This window comes from Cynocephalus volans, chromosome 17 (assembly GCF_027409185.1).
Source record: "Cynocephalus volans isolate mCynVol1 chromosome 17, mCynVol1.pri, whole genome shotgun sequence".
Lineage (NCBI taxonomy): Eukaryota > Metazoa > Chordata > Mammalia > Dermoptera > Cynocephalidae > Cynocephalus > Cynocephalus volans.
The window spans coordinates 2213443-2235191 of record NC_084476.1 but is presented as its reverse complement, the minus strand read 5'-3'; the positions used below and the strand labels follow the sequence as shown (position 1 = coordinate 2235191).

At 58.1% G+C, this 21749-nt stretch overlaps 1 protein-coding gene across 5 annotated transcripts in view; it reads right to left on the bottom strand.

Annotated features, from left to right (window-relative positions):
• Positions 1 to 17703, bottom strand: part of NACC2 (NACC family member 2) — an 82108-nt gene extending 64405 nt beyond the window's left edge. For 2 of the 5 annotated variants that reach the window (XR_010022172.1, XM_063082040.1), the window contains exon 1: positions 17631 to 17703. Coding sequence is in view for 1 of the 5 variants with exons in the window: in XM_063082040.1 (XP_062938110.1) it covers positions 17631 to 17680 (50 nt within the window). In the remaining 4 variants the exon portion in view is untranslated. Of the gene's footprint in view, positions 1 to 15068; positions 15355 to 15750; positions 15838 to 17630 lie in introns of those variants that run through there. The other 3 variants (XM_063082041.1, XM_063082042.1, XM_063082043.1) reach the window with 3 other exon arrangements.
• Positions 17704 to 21749: the final 4046 nt, after the last annotated feature.

Here is a 21749-nt window from a genome sequence, read left to right as displayed (position 1 = left end):
CCAAGAAAACCATCCGTGGGCTGAGCTACTGCTAGACCCAGCTCTGCAGCAGACTGCTCTGCTCTCTGGTCCTGGGGTCCGCCCAACCTCTCTAGGCCTTTGTTTCCCTTTCTGTGAAATGGGGGGTAGAGGGCATCAGACACTCTCCAAAGACCCTTGGCCCTGGGGTGACCTGCCAGGGGCTCTGGGCCAGCTCATCACTAAGGCAAGACCTGCAGGAGGAAGAGGAGGGGAGGGCTCAAAGGGTCCCTCTCTGCCCTGCCTCCTCCAGGACCATAGGGTGTGGCCACGCCCGGTGCTCTGATGACAGAGGGCGAGTGGGAGCCTCAGGTCCAGGACAGGCCCAGGAATCAGACCAGCCCAAGGCCTGGGCCCGGCTCCACCCCCATCAGCCCAGTGACCTTGAGCCGGTGTCCTGGCCTTTACAGTGCTCAGGTTCACCTGCCTCCTCCCGATGCTGTGAGGGGTCCAAGCCGGTACAAGTGGGGCCAGGACATCTTGGTAAACTCCACCTTGGAGGGTCGCCATCCATAAAGCACTGGGCACAGCCCTCGAAGTCCCACCAAACAAACAGAAAGGAGCCAAGGCATCTTGCCGGATGACCACGGAAGCCCTCAGCCCACCCCCTGGTCCTCCAGAGAGGCAGAACCAACAGGATATATATCCAGATGCGCGAATGGGAACTCGTTAGGGGAATGGGCTCACGCGACCATGAAGGCTGAGGAGTCTCACGACACGCCGTCTGCAAACTGGATGCCAGTGGTACGGCTCAGCCCAAGCACAGAAGCCTCAGAGCCAGGGAGGCCAACGGTGTGATTCTCAGTCCGAGGCCAAAGGCCTGAGAGCTGGGGGTGCCACTGCTGTCAGCCCCAGAACCCAAAGGCTGGAGAGCCTCCCGCTCTGATGTCAACGGAGAGTGAATGTACCCCGGCTCCAGTGGAGAGGACAGCAGGAGAGAGTCACCTTTTCCTGTTTTGTTCTCTCAGGGCCCCCAGCAGACTGGATGGCGCCTCCCACACTGAGGCCGGGTCTTTCCCACCCAATCCACTCAGGCTCTCATGCTAATCTCCTCTGGAAACACCCTCACGGACACACCCAGAAACAATGCTTTACCAGGTTTCTAGGTGTTCCTTAATCTAAGTTGACACCCAAAATAAACCATTGCACTGGTCGTCCTGGGCAGGGCCTCTCTTGCTGGCACCCGACCCCTCCTGGGGACCCTGGTGGGAAGGCCTGACCCTGCCCAGACCCCCACACCAAACAGGTCACTGAGCACCCGGTCCCCAGTCCTGCGTGCTCACTGTCACATGGTGGATGGGCTCGGGCTGGCTCCAGCCAGAACAATCCCACCAGCCGTTCCCACCCTCTGGGTATCTGCTGCCTTTCTTCTGCCCAGAAGGAAAAACAGACATTTTCCATAAGCAGCTGGTTTTACTTTTGCTCAATCTACCATCATGCATGGCCCCTCCATGACTAGCATTTCGTGCCGACTGTCTCAACCCTGTCAAATTTCGGAGCGAGCAGCAAGACGCTGTGTGTTTTACGGCTGCGATAACTTCTGCCCCTTCAGATGTGCTGCTGAAACGAGTCATCAGGCTGATTTTCTCCCACTGCGACAGGGAACTTCACACAGGCCAAGAGCCTTTCCAGCATGTGACGGAAACCTCAACACCTTCCTCCTGGACTCCAGAACAGAGCCACCCCACTGCACTGGGGGCCTCGGCACCCTGTCCCCACACTCCCCAAAGACGAGCCAGTGGCCACACACAGGAGACCCGAGGCTGGAGAGACAGAGGAGCCTTGTGGGGCAGGGGCCATCAGGTGCTGTCAGTGTCAGGCTCAGCGATCGCTGCACCCCAACCCGAGACTGGGGAGGCCACATGGCTGTTCCTTCCAAGACAGAGAGTGGGCTGGGCAGGGCAGGGGGCGGCAGTCATGGAGACAAGGGAACAAAATGGACAATTCGGCCCTCACCCTGTGCTGGGTTCAAGAGTGTTCTCCTGAATTCATGGGCACCCCGAAGCTCAGAGAGTGGCCTTATTGGAAACCAGGGTCTCTGCAGATGTAATTAATTGAGTTAGGAAGAGGTCTTACTAGATTTAGGGTGGGCGCTGACTCCATGTCTGGTGTCCTTCTAAGCAAGAAACCTGGACCCACAGGAAGAAGACAGAGACACAGACCAGAGAGACAAAGACACGCGCCAAGGGCGTCAAGGACCGCCAGCAGCACCAGGAGCTGGCAGCGGCGAGGAAGGGCCTCCACTGGAGCCTGCAGAGAGAGTGTGGCCTTGTGACACCTTGACCTCAGACTTCCAGCCTTCAGAATTGTGCGAGGATAAACTCCTCTTGTTTTAAGCACCCCCGCTGTGGTAATTTGTTGTGGCAGCCCCTAACACTCATTTAATACCTTGAGGGCACCCGGGGACCTGAGGGGGGTTGAGGACAGATCTGCTCAATGTCAGCCAAGAACCAAGATGGCCCCAGGCAGCTCCAGGGCCAGGGGATGGAGAAGCCTTGATCAAAGGGGGCTAAAAAGCCCCTTCTCCCCGCTCCCCACTTCCTGCTCATCACTAGCAGGAGGGATGACTCCAGACATGGGCACACCCCCGTCTCCTACTTCCTCTACAGCTCCACAGCCTGCGAGAGCATGGCATGGACTGTGGCTCCAGGGACACCCGGGAGACGTGGCCAGGACAAGCCCGCCTTCCCAGGAACAGCGGGCTCTATGTGACCCACCACCACTCACCACTCTACGGCAGAAGACTCAAGTCCTTCACACGCACAGAAGGTCCTGCGTGGCTGAGGCCCCTTCCCCAGTCCCCGTACTCCCTGTGCCTAGTTGCTCAGGGGCTGCTTTGGAAACTCACGCAGCAAGACAGACATTTCCCCCAAGTGACCAGAAACAAAATTTGCAACGTCCCACTGGAGGCAGCACCCGAGGACGGAGCATCACATCTGCAACATCCTGCCCAAGACGCGAGACTGGGGTGTAACCCAAGGAAACCACAGCAGACCCAAATGCGGGGCAGGGACATTCTGCCAAACTGGCCTGGACCTCAGAGTCAGGGTCATGAGAGCCAAGGAAGGACCATGGTATGTTCCAGGAGCCTCAAGACACAACAAGACCCAGACAGACATTTGCACCCCCACGTGCACAGCAGCATCGCTCACAGTAGCCGAGCAGTACAAGCAACCATGTGCCTGTCAGTGGGTAAACAGGGAGCCACAACATGGCCCGTCCACACAATGGGACGCAACTGAGCCTTAAAAAGGAAGGACATCCTGACGCCGAGACAATGCAGGTGACCCTCGAGGACATCATGCTCAGTGAATGAGCCAGACACGGAAGGCCACACGCCACGCGATTCCACTCATAGGAGGTCTCCGGAGTCGTCAAATTCAGAGACAGAAAGTAGAATGGAGGTGCCAAGGCTGGGGAGCGGGGAGAGAGTTTCAATTTGGGAAGATGAGGGAGTTCTAGGGAGGAAGGGTAGTGATAGCTGCACAGCAACACGAACGAACGTGTCAGTAACACTTCAAAATGCAGTCACCCCTCTGCATCCACAGGGGACTAGGTCCACGACCCCCGCAGACGCCCAAGTCCCTTCTGTAAAATGGCGTGGTACCTGCACACAACCGAGGCACACCCTCCCGTACACTTAAGTCTTCTCTGTGTCACTGTAACACTTAACACAGCGCCGCACGCCACTTCATCTGCACGGGTTCAACGCAGCGCCCGGCACAGGGCGAATTCAAGTTTTGCTTCTTGGTATCTGTGGAATTTTTTCCCCTGACTATCTTCGATGTGTGGCTGCTTGAATCTGTGGATACAGAATCCATGAATGCGGAGGGCTGACTGCAGTGAGCATGGTAGATTTTATGTATAATTAGCCAGAAAGTTCTTAAAGATTGAAATTTGAAAAAGAGACTCCACAAGTAGCCAGAATGTGGACTGTGTACCAGATCCTTCTGCCATGAAGGACAGCCCGGGGGTGAGCCACCGGGTGGCTGCCACCGGTCAGTGGCACTGTCGGGCGACCTGCAGCGGGCAGCCCTGAGCCCTACCTGAACAAGACACATGGAAGGGCGCAGGGTGCTTTAGTCTCAGATGGTTCTGGAAGGTCTATGCATGGTATATACAATTTCTCTGTAGCTTAATGATTTTTATCTTCTACCTTTTTCTTAAACATCTGAACCAAAGTCCCCACGTGCCAGTGCTGGGCAGCTGGGTGGGGTGGGGACCTCCTTAACCCTTGACCTGCTGTGGGCACAAGGCCTGAGACAAGGGATCAGCAGCTCCTGAAGAGCAGGGGCCGCCTTCCGGGACCCTCAGCCGCAGGCTGGAGAAAATCAAGTCACCCTGTCCCCCCTGAAGAAGGGGTACCCGCGCCTGGGGAGTCCCCAATCACATACTCTAAAAACCTTCAGATTCAATTCTCTGAAGGTGGCCAGGACCCTCCACGGGGCCTTCTGGGCCACAAAAGCAGGTTGCCTTCCCAAGACCCCACACGAGGCAGGTGGGGAGTGGCGGGGAGCATCTCCAATGCCCCTGCAGCCTCCCACCCCACGCAGAGCTGGGTGGGCGACTCCCAAAGATGTTTGGGGGGGGTGCTTCCATTTTCCTGCATATTAGGAATCTGGTAAAAGGCCTGGAATTAAACACCAGGGCAGCTCCCCCAACGACCTTGGGGTCAGTCATCTGCTTGGAGAGCTGGTGGTGGGGTGGACAGGAAGAGAAGAATCCCAGGACCCCACTTGTCCACCAGGAGAGAGACTGAGGCCACATCACTCCTCACCAGGTGTGCAGGACAGGGCCCCACCCCCTTGCCGACCTCACTCTCAACCCAGGTAAGGCTGCCTGCAGGTGTTGACTGCATCCAAGCCTGGCTCTTGCAGTCCCAGGTCCAAGAACAGCCAGACTCCCCAAGGTCTGGGTTGGTTTCAACCCCAACGACATCACATCCTCTCAGCTTCCTCTACAGCCACCTGCCTGGAAGCTGTGGCCAGAGTCTGTGCTAAACTGACTGGGTCCAGCACCCAGGATGCCACCCCCAGGCTCCACTGTCATCCACATGGCATTGGTTTCCAGGCCACTTCATATGACATAGACTCACCAACTAAACTGGGTTACAATAATTAACACAACTCCTTCCTCTCCTGCCCCAAAACTTACATAACTGCAGACATCTCTGCATTTAGAAAAACGCTTCTCCACCAGCGGCCGTGTTTCTATCCCACAGCCCCTTCTCGCTGGCTTTGCTCCTAAAACAAAGCTCCTTCTGGACTCCCCAACCTCCCATGGCCCTTCTCGCCCCCTCAGGGTACTTGTCTGAGCAGCAGCTGCTGTCTGTGTCTGGCAGCCCTCCTGCCCTCCAGGCACTAAAGGTTTTTTGCCCCACCCCCACCATACTGGGTTAAAGTGTCCCCCAAAACTTCATGTCCACCCAGAACCTCAGAATGTGATCTTACTTGGAAATAGGGTCTTCATAAATGTAATTATATTAAGGATCCTAAGATGAGACCATCTTGGCTCTACGGTGGTACCTACATCCAGTGACTGGTGTTTTTATAAGAAGAGGGAAATTTGGACACAGATGCACAGAGAGAAGATGCCATGTGACGACAGAGGCAGAGACTGGAGTGATGCTTCTGCGAGCCAAGGAGTGCCAAGGATTGCAAAAGCTGGAGAGAGACATGGGATAGATCCGATTCTCCCGCAGAGCCTCTGGAAGGAATCAACCCAGCAGACACCTAGCTTTTGGCCTTGTGGCCTCCAGAACTGTGAAAGAATAGATTTCTGTGGTTCTAATCCAACCAAACTGTGTCACCTTGTTACGGCAGCACTGGAAGACTAATACACTCACACCCACCCCCAAGCCACCACCCCCTCGGTACACCCCAGGGTGTTCACAGAGCTCTTCCCTCCTGCCTGCCTGTCATCTGGGTGCCTCCCTCGCTGCCCTCCTGCAGCCAGCAGACCTGCACTGGGAGCCTCTGGCAGCATCTCCCACACAGGTTCCTGCTCTGTTCACTTTACTGAGAAGTCCAGGAAGTGACAGGGAGGGTCTGTGACGGCCCAGGGGGTGGTCAGTTTCCACAACGGAGGTGAGCAGTATTTGGGGGATGCTATAGGCTGAACCGTGTCCCCCAGAGGTTCATGTATTCATTTCCACTGTAACGGTGTTGAGGGTGGGAAATCCTATTACAGTAATTGAAAAGTGGAGCCTTGAAGAGGTGACTGGATTGTGAGGACTGTGTCCTCGTGAATGGACTGACCCATTCATGGAGTCATGGGAGTGGTTCTGATGGCTTTAAAAGGACAGAAAGTGAGCAGGTTATTCTCTCTTGCTCAGCCATTCTCGCCATGTAACACTGCGTCCTTTCAAGAGTCACAAGAAGGCCCTCGCTAGATGTGTTTCCTGGACTTTGGACTTCCCGGCCTCTGAAACTGCAAGAAAAAGATTTCACTTCTTTATAAATTGCCCAGTTCCAGGTATTATATTATAAGCAACAGAAACAGACTAATACAGAAAACTGGTACCAGGAGTGGAGTGTTGCTTATAACTAACACCTGAAAATGTGGAAGTGGCTTTGGAACTGGGTCATGGGCAGAGGCTGGAAGAATCTGGAGGAGCAGGCTAGAAAAAGCCTAGATGCTGGTGAGGATTTAGAGGACAAGAGGACCGGGGAAAGTTTGGAACTTCTTAGAGACTGATTAAATGGTTGTGAGCAGAATGCTGCTATCAGTATGGACAGTAAAGGCCATTCTAAGAAGATCTCAGACGTAAGTGAGAAGGGGCTTTTTGGAAACTGGGGCAAAGATCACCCTTGCTATGAACTGGCAAGGAACTTGGCTGCATTCAGTTCGTGCCCAAAAGTATTATGGAATGTGGAACTTAAGAGTTATGAACCAGAGTATTTGGTGGAAGAAATTTCTAAGCAGCAAAGCATTCAGGCAGCTCTGTGGATACTTGTAACAGCCTATGCTGAGTTACAGTGTGATGGCAGAATTTATAAGTAAAAGGGAAGCAGTGGGTAAAAAATTGGGAAACTCTCAGCTTGGCCACACAAAGAGTGAGAAAATCTGTTAGACAGAGGGAGCCAAGGGTGTAGACCAGCGACCACTTGCTAAGGACATCAGTACAGAAGGAAGAAATTATCAAGAGAGTGGAAAAAAAAGACCTTGAAGGCATTTCAGTGATATTCGCAGTGTCCCTCCCATCACAGACCCAGAGGCCTAGGGAGTGAGAACGGTATCAGGACACAGGCCCGAAGTGTCTTCCTCAGGCTCACTGCTCAGGGCCACCTCAGAATGCTGGTCCCCGCATCCTGGCTGCTCCAGCCAAAGCTACATTAGTTCCAGGTATCACTGAACCCACAGCATCAAAAGATAAAACCTAGGGCCGAGCCCGTGACGCACTCGGGAGAGTGCGGCGCTGGGTGCACAGCGACGCTCCCGCCGCGGGTTCGGATCCTATATAGGAATGGCCGGTGCACTCACTGGCTGAGTGCCGGTCACGAAAAAGACCAAAAAAAAAAAAAAAAAAAGATAAAACCTGCAAGCCTTGGTGGTGGCCACGTGGTGTTAAGTCTGCAGACTCACAGAATGCCAGAGCTGTGGGACCCTGATTCCAAAGGATGTATGGAAAAGTTTGGGGGCCCAGGAAAGAGATCAGTCACAGGGGCAGAGTCACCACAGACAGCCTTTACTAGAACAAAGCCAAAAGAAAACGTGGGGTCTGAGTTGCAGCAGGAAATCCCCACCAGGGCCATGCCCAGTGGAGCCACAGAAGTGGGGCCACCACTGAGACTCCAGAATTGTAGAGCTGCCAGCGTGCGACACCAGCTTGCAAGAGCTATAGTGTGGCCTGAGACCAGGAAAGCCATAGCAGCGGGGCTGCCCGAGGACCTGGGGACCCAAGCCCCGCACCAGCATGCAGAGGACGTAGACCATGGTCTCAGGTCCATGATTCACCAGCTTTGAAATTTAATGCCTACCCTGCCGGGTTTTGGACTTGCCTAGAACCTGTCACCCCTTTCTTTCGGCCTCTCTCTCCCTTTTTGACCTGGAATACGTACCCTATGTTCGTCCCACCATTGTATCTTGGAAGTAGGTAACTTGTTTGATTTCACAGATGGGACTTTGGACTTTTGAGATGAAACAAGTTAAGACGGGGATGGAATGAATGTATTTACCTGTGAGAAGGACATGAACGTTGGAGGTCAGGGCAGAATGATATGTGTTGAATTGTGTCCCCCAAAGGTTCATGTATTAATCCCCACAGTAACAGCATTGAGGGTGGGAAATCCCATTACGGTATTTGAAAGGTGGGGCCTTGAAGAGGTGATCAGATGGTGAGAGCCCTGCCATAGGGAATTGTTTGACGGTGGTCATGGGCATGGATCTGAGGGCTTTCAAAGGAGGGCAAGTGAGCAGGTTAGCTCTCTCTTGCTTGGTCCCTTCTCACCATGTGACATCCTGCATCTCTGTGGAGAGTCACCACCACCAAGACCCTCACCAGATGTGTTCCCCGGATCCTGGACTTCCCAGACTCCAAAACTGTAAGAAATAAATTTCATTTCTTTATAAATTACCCAGTTTCAGGTGTTCTGTTATAAGCAACAGAAATGGACTAACACCGGGGACTATTATGTTTTTATGGTCACCAGGTAGACACTCTTCCTGAGAACCCACAAAGGGGTTCTTCTGCTATGCAGGGTCAGGGGTATTTCTGCCCTAAACCTGTTTTGTCCGACTTTGTTATGGTAGCGCAGGGCGTTTGGAAGGAACCCTCAAGCCAGAAGACTGCACCGGCCTTGCTAAGACGGGCTGGAGGGGCTGATGTGTGGGGACATGCCATCCTTGGTAAGGGAGATAGCCACCTTCAGACCCCACCATGTACCTCTCTCTCTCCCCCAGTCTCTGCCGCAGCCGCGGCCACAGTTAACCATAACCAATGGCGTAACTGCCACCATCATCACGGCGACCTCAGTTATGGCCCCACACCCAGCCTGCCTGGAGGCACCCCAGGCCTATGTCCCCCCAGGGTCCACCCTGCCACAGCCTGTGTCCCCCCACAGTCCGCCCTGCCACAGACCAGGGGCAAGGCCCGGGTGTGCAGGGCCAGGTGGGCAGAAAGGAGGAGCCAGGCTCAGGCCCCCAGTGGCAGCCTGTCGAGGAAGGAGCCCGCCCACAGCCCTGAGGGGAGCCAGATGCCCCGCATCCTGGGAGCATCCAGGGAGAAGCTATCCCTGCGGAGCCAGCGAGCAATTTGCATAATATTCTTTGCAAGTTAATATCGGCCTCTGATAATGATCTCGGCATCGCGTGGAGCGGCTGAGGCGGCTGTTACAACACTAAGTAATCATATTTTAAATTATGTTTCCCTTTATAGAAAGGTGTTGCAAAAACACACAGACATGAAATCTGTCTGTTGCAGCCCCGCTGCCAACCACCTGACCAGCTTCCCGGCACGACGGTTGTGATTGCAGCACTGGGGCCCGCCACAGCCGGTCTGCCCACCAGACCGCACGCCGCCTGTGCCCCCCACCCCCGAGCTACTCCCACCCCTCAGCCCCCGACAGACACCGCCAAGGTCTGAGCCAGCACTCACTGCGGGCAGGGTCGAGGCCCTCACGGAGCACCTGCTGCCCACCCTCGCCCAAGGTCCCGAGGGTGCTGCGAAGGAGACAGGAGGACTCCCCCCTCCCACAGCCCCCAGCCCCAGCCTCATGCTGGAAACCCTCGCACCCACCGAGGCCTGACTTCCAGCGATGCAGACTCCTGAAAACTCAAACCTTTAGGTCCTAGGTTCAGCTCCACGGACCCTCATTTGTCACCATGAACTTGGCGGGGGGTTGGGGGAGGTCTTGTCACCCCTCTCCCAGTGCCTGGGATCCCCTCAGGAAGATGAGCTCACCCTTGGGCGCCCTCATCCTCCCAGAGCCTTCCTGGGCTCCCTAACCCGTGTGCATCCGCACCCCAGCATGTCCTATAGCAGGAGAGGCTGGGGGGGTCTCAGGAGCCCCTGGTCAGAAAGAGGGTCCCCAGGGGCCCCAAGCCTATCCCCAATAGAGGAACCATGTCCCCCTACTCTCCCTTTTCTTCATCTAGGAGCCAGGGCCAGCCACTCAACCTCTATTTTCTTAAAAGCTTTTTTTTTCTTTTTTATTAAAAAAAAAAAATCCAATTATAGCACAAACCTCTCAGCAGGGGTCAGTGTGGGATAACAATAGACAAAGTTAATGGACATGACATAGGCAAGATTAATGCCTAAAGGGCTTCAAAAGTTAGATGATGCAGATTTCATTAACATTTTAATTGTAATGTATCTTTTTAATCTTCTCTCACCCTAATGGCTTTATATCCAAAAAAAAAAAAGAAGAAGAAAAAACTGCTGACAACAACAAAAAGTATCAATATACAAAATTTAACAAAGGCGCTCAGCAGTGCAATGGAAACTAAATTAAATGAGCAACACTGTGTTAACATCGTGCTTCTATCAGCGCAGAAGTCAGGAATGCAGCAAAGAAGGCTACTTTTCCCTTCGAGGTACATAGACAAGACTGGGTCCAGGAAGGGAGAAGGCCACAGGCAAGCTCGCGGTGCAGGTGCCCAGGGCTCTGGGCACAGGGTCATGGCCATAGGGGATGTCCCAGAAGCCAGAAGGATGCAGGACAACTTCCTTCTGCTCCTGACCCACAGGCAAGGCCAGAGCACACTTCCTGCAGACAACACCCCAGCAGGACCAGGGAAGGCCCCCACTGTTCCCTGACTCCAGGAGGTGTCCAGGGGATGCAGGGAGGAAGCCCTCTCCCAGAAAATACCAGCCACAGGGCAGAAGCCCCCAGGTACAGTGGGGGTGGGGAGGGGACACCTGGGGTGTCACTATAATAAGGTCACTAGCATTTTATGGGGCCAGGGCTGGGTTGCTAACTGGCCTCCCCAAGGACATCTGCCCATAGTGAGGGGCTTGCAGCATCTCTAGCCAATGACACAGCCACATATTATGGTCTCCAGCTTTCAAAGATGGTAGTTTCTGAAGTATCCTTGACCCTCACTATGGAAGGCCTAGGAGATTTTTTTTTTTTCAGTCAACAAACATTCCTTGAGAACTGGTTCTGCTGTACTTGATGCTTTTCCCCAAATCCAGCTCCCCTTCACAGACTGTCACCACCACCCCCAGACTGCCAAGGAGCCACCCCGCACCCCAGGCCAGGCTGCCCTCGGGGACCAGTGGCTGGGCCTGGGAGACAGCCCCACGGCGCCGGCTTTCTGCTCACCCCAGTGACTATATATGGGCACTTTCAGGCCCCTTTGTTCCCGCCCCCAGCCCTGCCTGTTTCCCAGGCACAGGGGCAGGCGCTGGGTGGGGCCCAGGAGCTTCAGGCCCAACCATGGCCAAGTGCCCTCCTGGAAGCCACAGCCCAGCACTGAGGGGGAGGGGAAGATTCCTTTACAGACCCAGAGCCAGCATCTCCTTCGCAGAGACCTGAAAACAACGCCTCCAGAAAACTCTGCCTCTGGGGATAAGGCGCTGCCTCCCTCTAAAGAGCTATGAGCCCCTCCCTAGTCCCTCGGGCCAGGCCCAGCAGCAGGGCGTGGATCAGGGAGGGTGGGCTACTCGCCCAAGGTCACACGGCCTGGGAATGGGAGTGGTCCTAGGAGACCTGACCCAGGCCCAGAAGGCAGATGCTGGGGGTGGGGCCCGGAGCCCTGGGGTCAGGGTCCCATCCCCTCCCCTGCTTAGACTGGCTCCCAGGCCCACCCCTATACAGGCAGTTGTGAGTGCCAGCTCCGGAGTTCATGTCCCCAGATGACAAGGACCTGATACTTCCAGACACAGACACCTCCAGGCCTACCTGCCTGTGGCCTACTGAGACGCCTATACACAGGGCACCCGATTGCAAAACCCAAACTTTACATGACAAAGGCCAGCAGACAGCAGCTGAGAAGGCTGCTCAGGCTCCCAGCAAAGGAGCAGCTGCAGGTGACACAATGGGGGACCCTGGCCAGCGGGGAGCATATTTTGCAAATGACTTCATCAAGAGCCAGGCCTGGTGAGAGTGAATATTTGCTAAAAAAGAAAGAGGTCGCCAGGATCCCTGCCCTGCGTGGGAGGGAGGGCAGGCAGGGAGCTGCCACCTCAGGCCTGGTCAGCTTGACGCAGGGCCCAAGCCCAAGCAGGACATCACCTTCCAGTCCCATCACCTCAGTGACTCTGGACAGGCCAAAACAGAAAAGAAACCCAGGCAGTCGGGGAGAGTGGCAGAGAGGCCACAGTGTCTGTGGACTGGGGTACAGTGGAGTTGCCATGGTGGGGAAATGCTGGCCACGTCCCCTCCACCTGCAGGTACCAAGGCCCAGACTGCCAGCCCCAGGGAGGACCAAGAGGGTGCCAAGCAGAGCCCACCAGAAGAATGAAGCGCTGGGGAGAGGGCACCCCAGGGAGAGCCCAGAACCCAAGAGGCTGGTGGTCTCTGCAGACTCTCCAGGCAGGCAAGGCTGGCGGGATCTGGGGTCAGGGCCTGCAGAGCCAGCCCTGAACAGGTTCTGACCCCCACCTCCTCAGCCCCCAGTCAGACCCAGGCCCCACCAGACTTTACTAAGTCTCGAACTGGGCCAACTCAGGCAGCCCGCACTTACTAGGAGCAGCGCAGGGTCCAGGGTCCAGAGTCCAGATAGGGGCTGGTGGCCCCTGTCCCCTGCCTTGTGAAGACCCCCCCCCCCCAATAGCACCACACCACACAGCTTTGCTCCCTCCACTCCAAAGACCAGGACCATGTGAATTTTTGCAGCCGGGCGACCCATGCATAGGGTCTCAGCAGCTGCAGGAGCACGGCTCCAGGACATGCACACCTTGTAGGCACTGGCCCCGGAAACCAGTGTCCAGGCCCAGCCAGCTGCCGCTACCCTGAACTGGAAGGTTGCCTGTCTTGTCCTGAGAACCAACCACACTGGGAGGGAGGCCGGCCGTCCGGCCGGCCTGGACCATGGACACACGCATCAGCTACCAAGGCAAGGGCGGGTACCAGGCAGCAGACGCAGGGGACCTTACCATGGTCAAGTTCCCAAGTGTGCTCAGTACACTGGGGGTCTGTAGAACTCTGGTTCTCAGAGAAACACACTGGTGTGTCCTGGGGGTGGGGTGGGGGCACAGTCTGTGCTGCCATTCACACTCAAAGGACTCAGCAAACACTCAGCACATGACCCTGGTGGCTTCTAGTCTGGGTGGCTCATCACATCCCCTACAGCCCAACCAGCCACCGGACATCAGACATCACATGGAGGACTCACAGGAAGGGACCAGGCTGGGGTGACCCCGAAGGGTCAGGAGATGGAGGGCAGGTGGGGGACGAGGTGTGGAGTAGGTGTGGACTGGCCTCTGTCCCACCGATGGTGGCCTGGGGCCAGAGGTGGAGAGGATCAGGGCCCTGTACATTCCAGGGATCAGTGCAGGTCAGAGGCATAGACCTCAGAGGAAGGGTCACAGGGTGGAACCAAGGGAACACACCATCATAAGAAAGGACAACACCAGGAATCTTACTTTCTGTCCCACGAGTACTGGACTCCTGGGCGGTGACAGGGATGGCCCCAGAGATCACACAGCCCACCCCCAGACCATGACACAAACCAAGCAGGCAGGATCCCAGAGGTGAAGTCCAAGACCAGCCCAGGCCTCTGAGTCTCTCAATGCCAGCTCAGCGCTTGAAACCATCAGTGTCCTTAATAAATAATGCAGGGCCACATCGTGTCGGAAAACACCAGAGGTCTGAAGAATTTTGTAAAGAGCCAGCCGCAAGTCCCCCTCCCAGGGATGGCCACTCTGAGGGTCCGGCTCATCCTTCCAGCAGACTGTGAGAATGCGAGGTCTTTCCCGTGTGACAGGCGGCACCCCCATTAATGACAGCACCTGCAGCAGTCTCCTCCTTGAACATTCTTCGTTAGACTCTAATGGCTGCACAGACTTGGCAGCATCGGACACCACAGCGGACAGCCTTCACGCAAGGCCCACGTCCAGCACCAGCCCGCCCTGGCTGTGACCACTGAGAAAACATCTCTGGCCTCTGGGAGGTGACAAGTGATATCCCACTCTACTTTCTACGCTCGTTCCAACCAGCCGGTTGAAGGCACAGGGGGCCAACCACCTGGGTCTCGCCTCCTTTTATTTCCTGCACTCGGGCTCTGGCGGAGGTGTCAGCCAATGGTGACCCAAGGGGGAAATGCCAAAGGCCCTCCCAGAAGGGATGGGCAGTGAAAGGCACCACAAAGGACCAGAGCGGGTGCCTCGTGGGCTGAGAAAAGAAGGGGAAGATTGTTTGTTGGAAGTTGATACAGGAGTGCTCACTGCCTGACTCTTAACCCAAACTGCCCGCCCAGCCTCGCCTCATCTGTACAATGGAGCAGGCAGTCGCAGCTGCCCCTCCCGGGGACATGGTGAGGCTTCAACACCATGCACAATGCGGCGCCCTGCCATCATCATTGAAGACAGATAAGGAGCTTGCAAGAAGAGGGGGCATAAAGGGCAGACTTGGAGAGCCACAGGGCGACTTGGTCAGGAGGCAGGAGAGCAGGGAGCCACGCTGGGGGGCTGCACCAGGGGGCCTGGGGTGCTAATAATGCACACAGGGTGCTCAGAAAGGCCAGCGTTCCGGAACGGCGTGCCCAGAGGGGGCAGGAAGGACGGCTGCCCTGTGTGCCCCAGCCCAGCACCCCCACCACACACAGTACACTTGCTGGGTGCCCAACAAGTCTCACAAAACGTCATTAGAAAGACAGGGCCCAACCACTAGTGGGCAAAACGTCTCCAATCTGAGCGCCCCGAGAGTGAAGAGGCAGAGGAGGATGGGGGCAGTGGGAATGGCCTGTGCGGCCTGCTCCAGGGGACAGCACGCGACAGACGGCAGATCCACAGGGTTGAACGCGCCAGAAGAGCAGCAGCAGTCAGCAGCCCAAGACCAAACTTCCCGCGGGGCCTGGCAGAGGGCCGCGGAGGCGACCACCAGGGCCCCACGCCACCCGCGCAGGGGACTGGGTGGGAAGGCCTCGGGGCCCCCGCCCCAGCCTACCGTGAGGGGCGTGCAGGCTCCCGGCTCACCTCCCAGTTTCCTGGAGAAGGGGCTTGGGCTCCGAGACCCCGGCTCTGCAGGGACACAGTGGCGGGCGGGAGGCGCGGGACCCAGGCCGGCGTCCGCACGCGCACGCGGGAGGGACACGAGGCAGCGAGGACCACCGGGCGGGCCCACCTGGACCGGGCGGGAGCGGCGCAGGGCCCGGCCGGGGCCAGGCTGACGCGCAGACGCGGGCCGGCCCCCGACACGGCCGGGAGAGGCGTGTCCCCTCCGCCCTGGCCCGGGGCCCGTCACGCCCGGGGCTTCCGCACCCCGCTCCGGTCCCGGTCCCGGTCCCGGAGAGGCCGCAGGTCCCAAGTAGCCAGGGGAGCCCGGCGGAGACGGGAAGGCCCCCGGGACGCCCAGGGCCGGGGCTCCCCGGGACGCGCTGCCGGGGGCGCGGGCGCACGGGCGCAGGCGGAGGTCGGGCCGGGGTCGGGGACGCCCCGGCCCCGCCCGGCCACCCCCGCGCGCCCGCGCCCGGCTCCCGGCCGGCGCCCAGGTCGGGCCGCGCCGCCCCCGCGGTGGCCGGCGGCGACAGGCGACAGGCGGCCGGCCCGTGCCAAGTTGGCGCGCCCGCGGAGTTTGCGGGAAGTGCGGCGGCGCGGCGGGGCGAGCGGGGCGAGCGGGGCGGCCGTACCTGCGGGCGCCCGGCCGTGCGGCCCGGGCGGCTGCGGCGCGCGCGGCAGGAAGGGCTCGGCGTCCCCGCGCTCCGGCGCCCGCGGACTTTCTCCGGCCTCGCCCAGCACCGGCGGCCGCACCGCGGCGGGGGCGGGGCGGGGAGGCGCCCGCGGGCCGTTTAAAGGGACAGCGCGCCGGCAGCGCGCGCGCGCCCTCGCCGCCAGGTGGGCCCCGGGGCGCGGCGGGGGACCCCGGCGGGCGGGAGGCAGGCGCCGGGGGAGCCGGCGGGGGAGGTGCGCACCCGGGCCGCCGCGGAAAACGCGGGTGCGGGGCGCCGGCGCTGCCTGCCCGTGGCCCGAGAGCAGCGAGCCGCCGGCACACGGCCCGGGCCGCATTCAGGCCTGGCGTGATCCGGGCGCGTGGGCGCGGTAAAGGTCCTACAGGCCACGCCGCTCCCCGTTTGCCCGAGGCCGCGCTCCTGCGGACGGAGGTGCGGTTTTAAAACAAGTGCACGGAAATGAGACCATCCACACACCCGAAAGGACCCAGAACCACCACCCTGCCTCACTGCCCCCGCTCCCCTCAGCCTGGGGCCAGGGCCAGCCTTGCTCCCACACCCCACGCATTCATGAGCAAGGTGACTGGCAGGAGGGGGGAGTGGAGAACCAGACGCCCACCCCCAGAGCACACCCTGGGCCCGTGGGGGTCAGAGGTCTGGGCGGAAAGCGCCCTTGGCACAGTTAGCCAGCCAAGGTCATTCCTAGGACAAGTGGTCACAACCTTGGCAAGGACCTCTCTCCCCAACCTCAAGCTAGGTCCTTGACCTTGGTCATAGACTGACCCCTGACCCCAGTTTTAGGTCCTACAAAGCTCAGCTCAGCTGCCAGAAAACACCCCCCCACACACACCAGCTCACTCCCTGGCCTGCCCCCTGGGGGCTGAGTATGGAACCCTGCACGGTCTCCGGGGCCCCCCCAAGACCCACACCTGTCACCCCAGCCCACAGCCCCTTCCACACCTGCAGGGCAGTCTGATATGTCCGGGGAAGAGGGAGGACTCTCCAGGCTGGAGACACTTGGTCACACGTGGCTTGGTGTGTGGTCACATGGGCTCATGGTCCCGGCCCACAAGGTGCAAAGAAGTGCCACCTGCTCGGCACAGGTGTAAGCAGAAGGCTCTGGGGCACCAGGTGGGGGAGGAGGGCCCTGAGCTGGTCTGAAGAACCGGGGCAGAGCTCGGCAGCCCCAGAGGATTACGCTGGCTCCTGAGCGTTACTTATTTAAGATCTTTCAGTGAGCCCAACTCCCCCAAGGCCCCTGGGAACGCTGAATCTGAGAGACAGATGCCTTCAGCCACTTCCAGCACTGGGACAGCCTACAAGAAGCCATCACCAGGCCCTGTGGTCCTCCAGTGACCAGGGCTGGGACACTCACTGAGTAGACAGGAGGCACCACGGAGGGTCCCGACGGGCACGGGCGATGGCTCTTCCTTACGCTCCTGGTGGGGAGCCAGCTCGCTTACCCGTCTGCACACTCTGATTGTTTTCATCACTTTTATTTTCCAAACATTAAAGAAATTCTCATAATGAAGGACATTTGGAAACATCGAAAAGTTTTTAGAAGACAACAGATACCCAGAAACCTGTTTCCCAAGGATGTCAGAATTCGGTACATTTTCTCTGTGTGTGCATGTGAGTCGCCAGCTCTCCTTGCAGGCTTTAAATGCAGACATCAAACACTTACTGACTTCCAGCCCGTGCTGCGTGCTCTGAGTGGCAGGCATTAACTAGCTTGATTTTAACAACAGTCCTATGAGGTTAGCTCTCTTTTTATTCCTATTTTATGGATAAGAAAAATCCAACTGATGAAGATGATGCAGCTTAACTTGGGGCTTACTTACTTCTGGTTCCCCAGCAGAAACGTGGCAGAGGGAGCCCTGAACCCAGGCATGGGCCTCCGCAGCTCCTTCCCTGTGTTTGGTCAACCTGCTGCTGACTGATGTGCAGGCAGGGACAGTCTTGTTCTGAGGGATCTCACTAGCATCCTGCACCTCTGAGGATCTTTTGTGGCCAGTGACTGGATTTTCCCAGAGGACATCAGGCTGGGGAAGGGAAGTGACGAGAGACATCTGTAAACAAGTTGTTGAGCTGCAGAGATGGCATCTCAGGGGTGGGGCCTCTGGGTGCACTCGGGAGCTGGGGAGAGCCAGTCCATTGGCCTGGCCACCTGTCTGTCCTCCCCTGGATGGAAGAAGCCATTGGTGGCCTGCCAGGTGCCGCTGCTGCCACTGTCCAGATGACTGCTGTGAACACTGCTCTGTGGGGCCTGTTGAAGGCAGTGACAGATGGAGCCGGGCATCCATGGCAGAGGGTACTGGAGGGATTCCTTGCTGCTCACCTGGGCTCCACGTGTCCATGCCAGTCAACCCAGACCATCCTGGCCACACACCCAGTGCTGCTGATCATGCTTGTTTTCCTGGGCTCTGTAGAGTCCAGCAGCTTCTGCACTGAGCACTGCAGCCCCAGAGGCCTGGGTGTGAACCTCAGGGGTGCAAGGACCCTGGGAAATGGAATGTGTGTGGTGGGCATGCATGCATGCATTAGTGCCCCAGTTCTGGGAAGAGGCCTGTTTCTCTCCATCCAAGGCTTGGAGGTCTCCAAAAAAAGTTAAGGCCCATCAGATAAACCCTGAGCCCAAGACTCCTGTAGCAGCTGCTCCTGGTGCACGTCCACTTGGACGGCTGATGGAGGGGTGTCTTAAATGTGACATGGCCAGGCAGATCCCCGAATCGTCCCCCTAAACTGCTTTTCCCACCTCCTGTCCACCTCGGCAAGCGGCAGCTCCATCCTCCTCTGGGCCAGCCACCTTGGGCTGCTTCTCCCCTTTCTCACACCCCTGGTCCCATGTGTCCCCCAGTCCAGATGCTCTGCCTGGAAACTGTGTCAGGCATCTGATCGCTCCTCACCCTTCCCTGCTACCCTCTTGGTCCAAAACACCCTGGCTCTCCTCCAGGCCACTGCCACAGCCCCGACTGGTCTCCTTGCTCGAGTCTGTCACCACCCAGCAGCACAGATGCTCCTGAGCATGTCGGGTCACACCCCTCCCTGCTCACAACCCTCAGCTGCTCCCCGTCTCATTCTCCCTCAGAGCACAGCCCAATCCAGGCGCTGCCCCACCCCCTGCAGGCACAGGGGTTGCCCCATCTTGTTGTCGGCCCAGGGGTACCTGTCACAGGGCAGGTTCTCTGCGGCCTCTGCAGCAGGGGAGCCTAAGGCTCTGTTGGTCTCAGCCCTGTTTCCTGAGGCTGCTGAGAGATGCCGTGCCTATGTGGGTGAGGGGCCAGATCACCCCCCACCTGTCCCAGTTCTGGTGCCACTTCCCTGTCCGCAGAGTGCCCAGGGTGCCTGGTGAGCACGGAGAGAAGCAGCAGGCGGGGCCCCAGGTCCGGGCCCTCGGCCGGGACTGCTGGGCTGGAGCCAGAGCACGCCCTGCGCCCGGCCCCGGGGCTGGTGGTCCGGGCTTCTCTGCCTCCCTCTCCTGTTCTGATCTTACCTGTCAGTACAGAGGGCAGGAGCCTGCCGAGGGCTTTCCTGCTATCACTGGGAGCCTTGGGGTTCCCAGCAAAGACCCCAACCCCAAGACAGAAGGGCTGTCAGGAAAGCGTGGCCCAGCCCTTGGCTTTCTGGTTTACACCCAGAGGACAGTGATGGCCCGTGGAGATACCTGCGCTCAAAGGGAAAGGAGGGGACTGCTCCTGCTCATGGGCTGGGCCAGGCAGGTGCTGGGACAGGGGCTGCCTCCCAGGGCCCCTCATGCATCTCCACCTGAGGGGGCTCTGTCCTCGGAAGCTCCTCCAGAGGCTGGTCTCCAAGGTCTCCTGCCTGGCAGGTAGCACAGGTGGGCCGGGGCCGGGCAGGAACTCACCGGCCAGAAAGGCTGAGACGGACCTCCAGTGGGTTCCTCCTTCTTTTTTTGTTTGTTTGTTTGTTTAAAGATGACTGGTAAGGGGATCTTAACCCTTGATTTGGTGTTGTCAGCACCACGCTCAGCCAGTGAGCTACCGGCCATCCCTATATAGGGATCCGAACCCGTGGCCTTGGTGTTACCAGCACCACACTCTCCCGAGTGAGCCACGGGCCAGCCCGTCCTTCTGTTTTTTTTTTTTTTTTTTTTTTTTAAAAGATGACCGGTAAGGGGATCTTAACCCTTGACTTAGTGTTGTCAGCACCACGCTCACCCAGTGAGCAAACCGGCCATCCCTATATGGGATCCGAACCCGCGGCCTCGGCGCTCCCAGCGCCACACTCTCCCGAGTGAGCCACGGGCTCGGCCCAATCCTTCTGTTTTTTAATAGAGAAGAACTTCGTGTGACATAAAATAAGCCACTTCTGAGAGGACAATTCAGTGGCATTTTGTGCATTCACAGTGCTGTGCACCACTGTCCCCCAGGCCTTTTGCACAATGGTCTCCTCGCAGGACTCTCCCCTGGCCCTCCTTCCCAGCGCTCAGGCTGTTCCTGCAGCTTCCTCTCTCCGAGCCCGTCTCTGTTAGGCCTGCTTCTGTTTTCTGTGTGCCCGACCTTTCTTCCATCTTTCTTCCATCATAATCATATAATGTGATTACGTCCTGGGTGACAGGGACGGCTCTGTTTCCACCCCTGACTAGAGCGAGGCTCCAGCAAAGGCCCCGCCTCAGCTGCCCCCAAAGTACCCCTTTGTTAGGACAACCAGCCCCCACCCTGAATTTAAGCAGGAGCCCTTCTCAGGCCCAGGCCCTGCCCCCAAACTCGCAGCCAAAGCCGGGTCCTCCATTTTGGTACTTGGTTTTTTTTGCCTGCCCCACCTCCAACTCCAAGTTCAAATTGAGGCCACACCTCCATTCATGCTAACACAGTCCCCATGCTGCAGCCCACCCAGGGCAGATGGGTCTCTTCCTACAGGAAGTCAGCCCGGGGCCCCTGCGGTGCCTGCTGAGCCCTGGAGGGGAACGTGAACTGGGCCCAGAGAGCCCAGGGACAGGGGCTGCTCACAGCAAGAATGGTGCCAGGACCCAGGCCACCTCCAGCCTAAGCCAGCCCCAGCCTGAGCACCAGCCCTGTGGGAGGAAACCATCTCTACTTGAGTTCTGGGCCCAGCGCCTGGAGGTAGGGCATTTGCACCAGCTGTCCTGCCCCCTCCAGGCTGCATTGTGTGCAGTTCCGGTCATGCTCAGGACAATGAATGGTTCTGGTGTTTGTAGCTCTGAAGGGCCCTGCCCTTCACAGAGCCTCCCACAAAGACACCGCCCCCCTGCCATTTCTATTCTTATGGGGCTGGGCCACCAGCGCCCCTCTACCTGCTCTGAAGGGTGATGCTGGGCCGCAGGGCACTTCTGTGGGCCTGGGATGCCGAGGGCACCTGCAGCCCCTGGACGCTCTTTTTGGGTATCATGCCTGTGATGACTACTAAGCCCGCTGCGCTGGCCCCTGGCTCTGCCTGTCGGGCCATCACCCCTGTGAGGCTAGTGTCCATGCCAGGCATTCACCCACACCAGCACTGGGACTGGGACTGGGCTGACTCTGGTGGGAAGGACTTGTCCTGCAGTAAAGATGGCAATAGATTCCTGGGGTTCCAGCCCTGCTCCATCCCTCCCCCGGCCAGTCCACATTCCCCTGTGGGTGACGTGGCCGGACCGGACCCTGTGTGACAGGGTCTCTTCATTTTCCACATTTCTGATGGGAGAGGCTGTTGTCCTGCAGACACAGGTGCCAGGGACTAGCACGGTGTCTGAGTGGCCGAGGTGCAGAAGGGCAAGAGGATCGAGAGAAGGGCTGGCCAGGGCCTCACTCTGTCCACTCTGTGCTCAGTGACTTCCCAGCCACCCACATCTCTGCACCACACAGGCTGCTCCCCCTGCACCCCCGTCACTGGGCCTTTGTACCTGTGCTTCCTCTGCCGAGAACACCTTCTCTCCCTGCGCTGGCAAGTGCACTCAGGTGCCTCTTTTAGACCTGGGGGTGGGGCCTGCTCAGGTCCTCAAG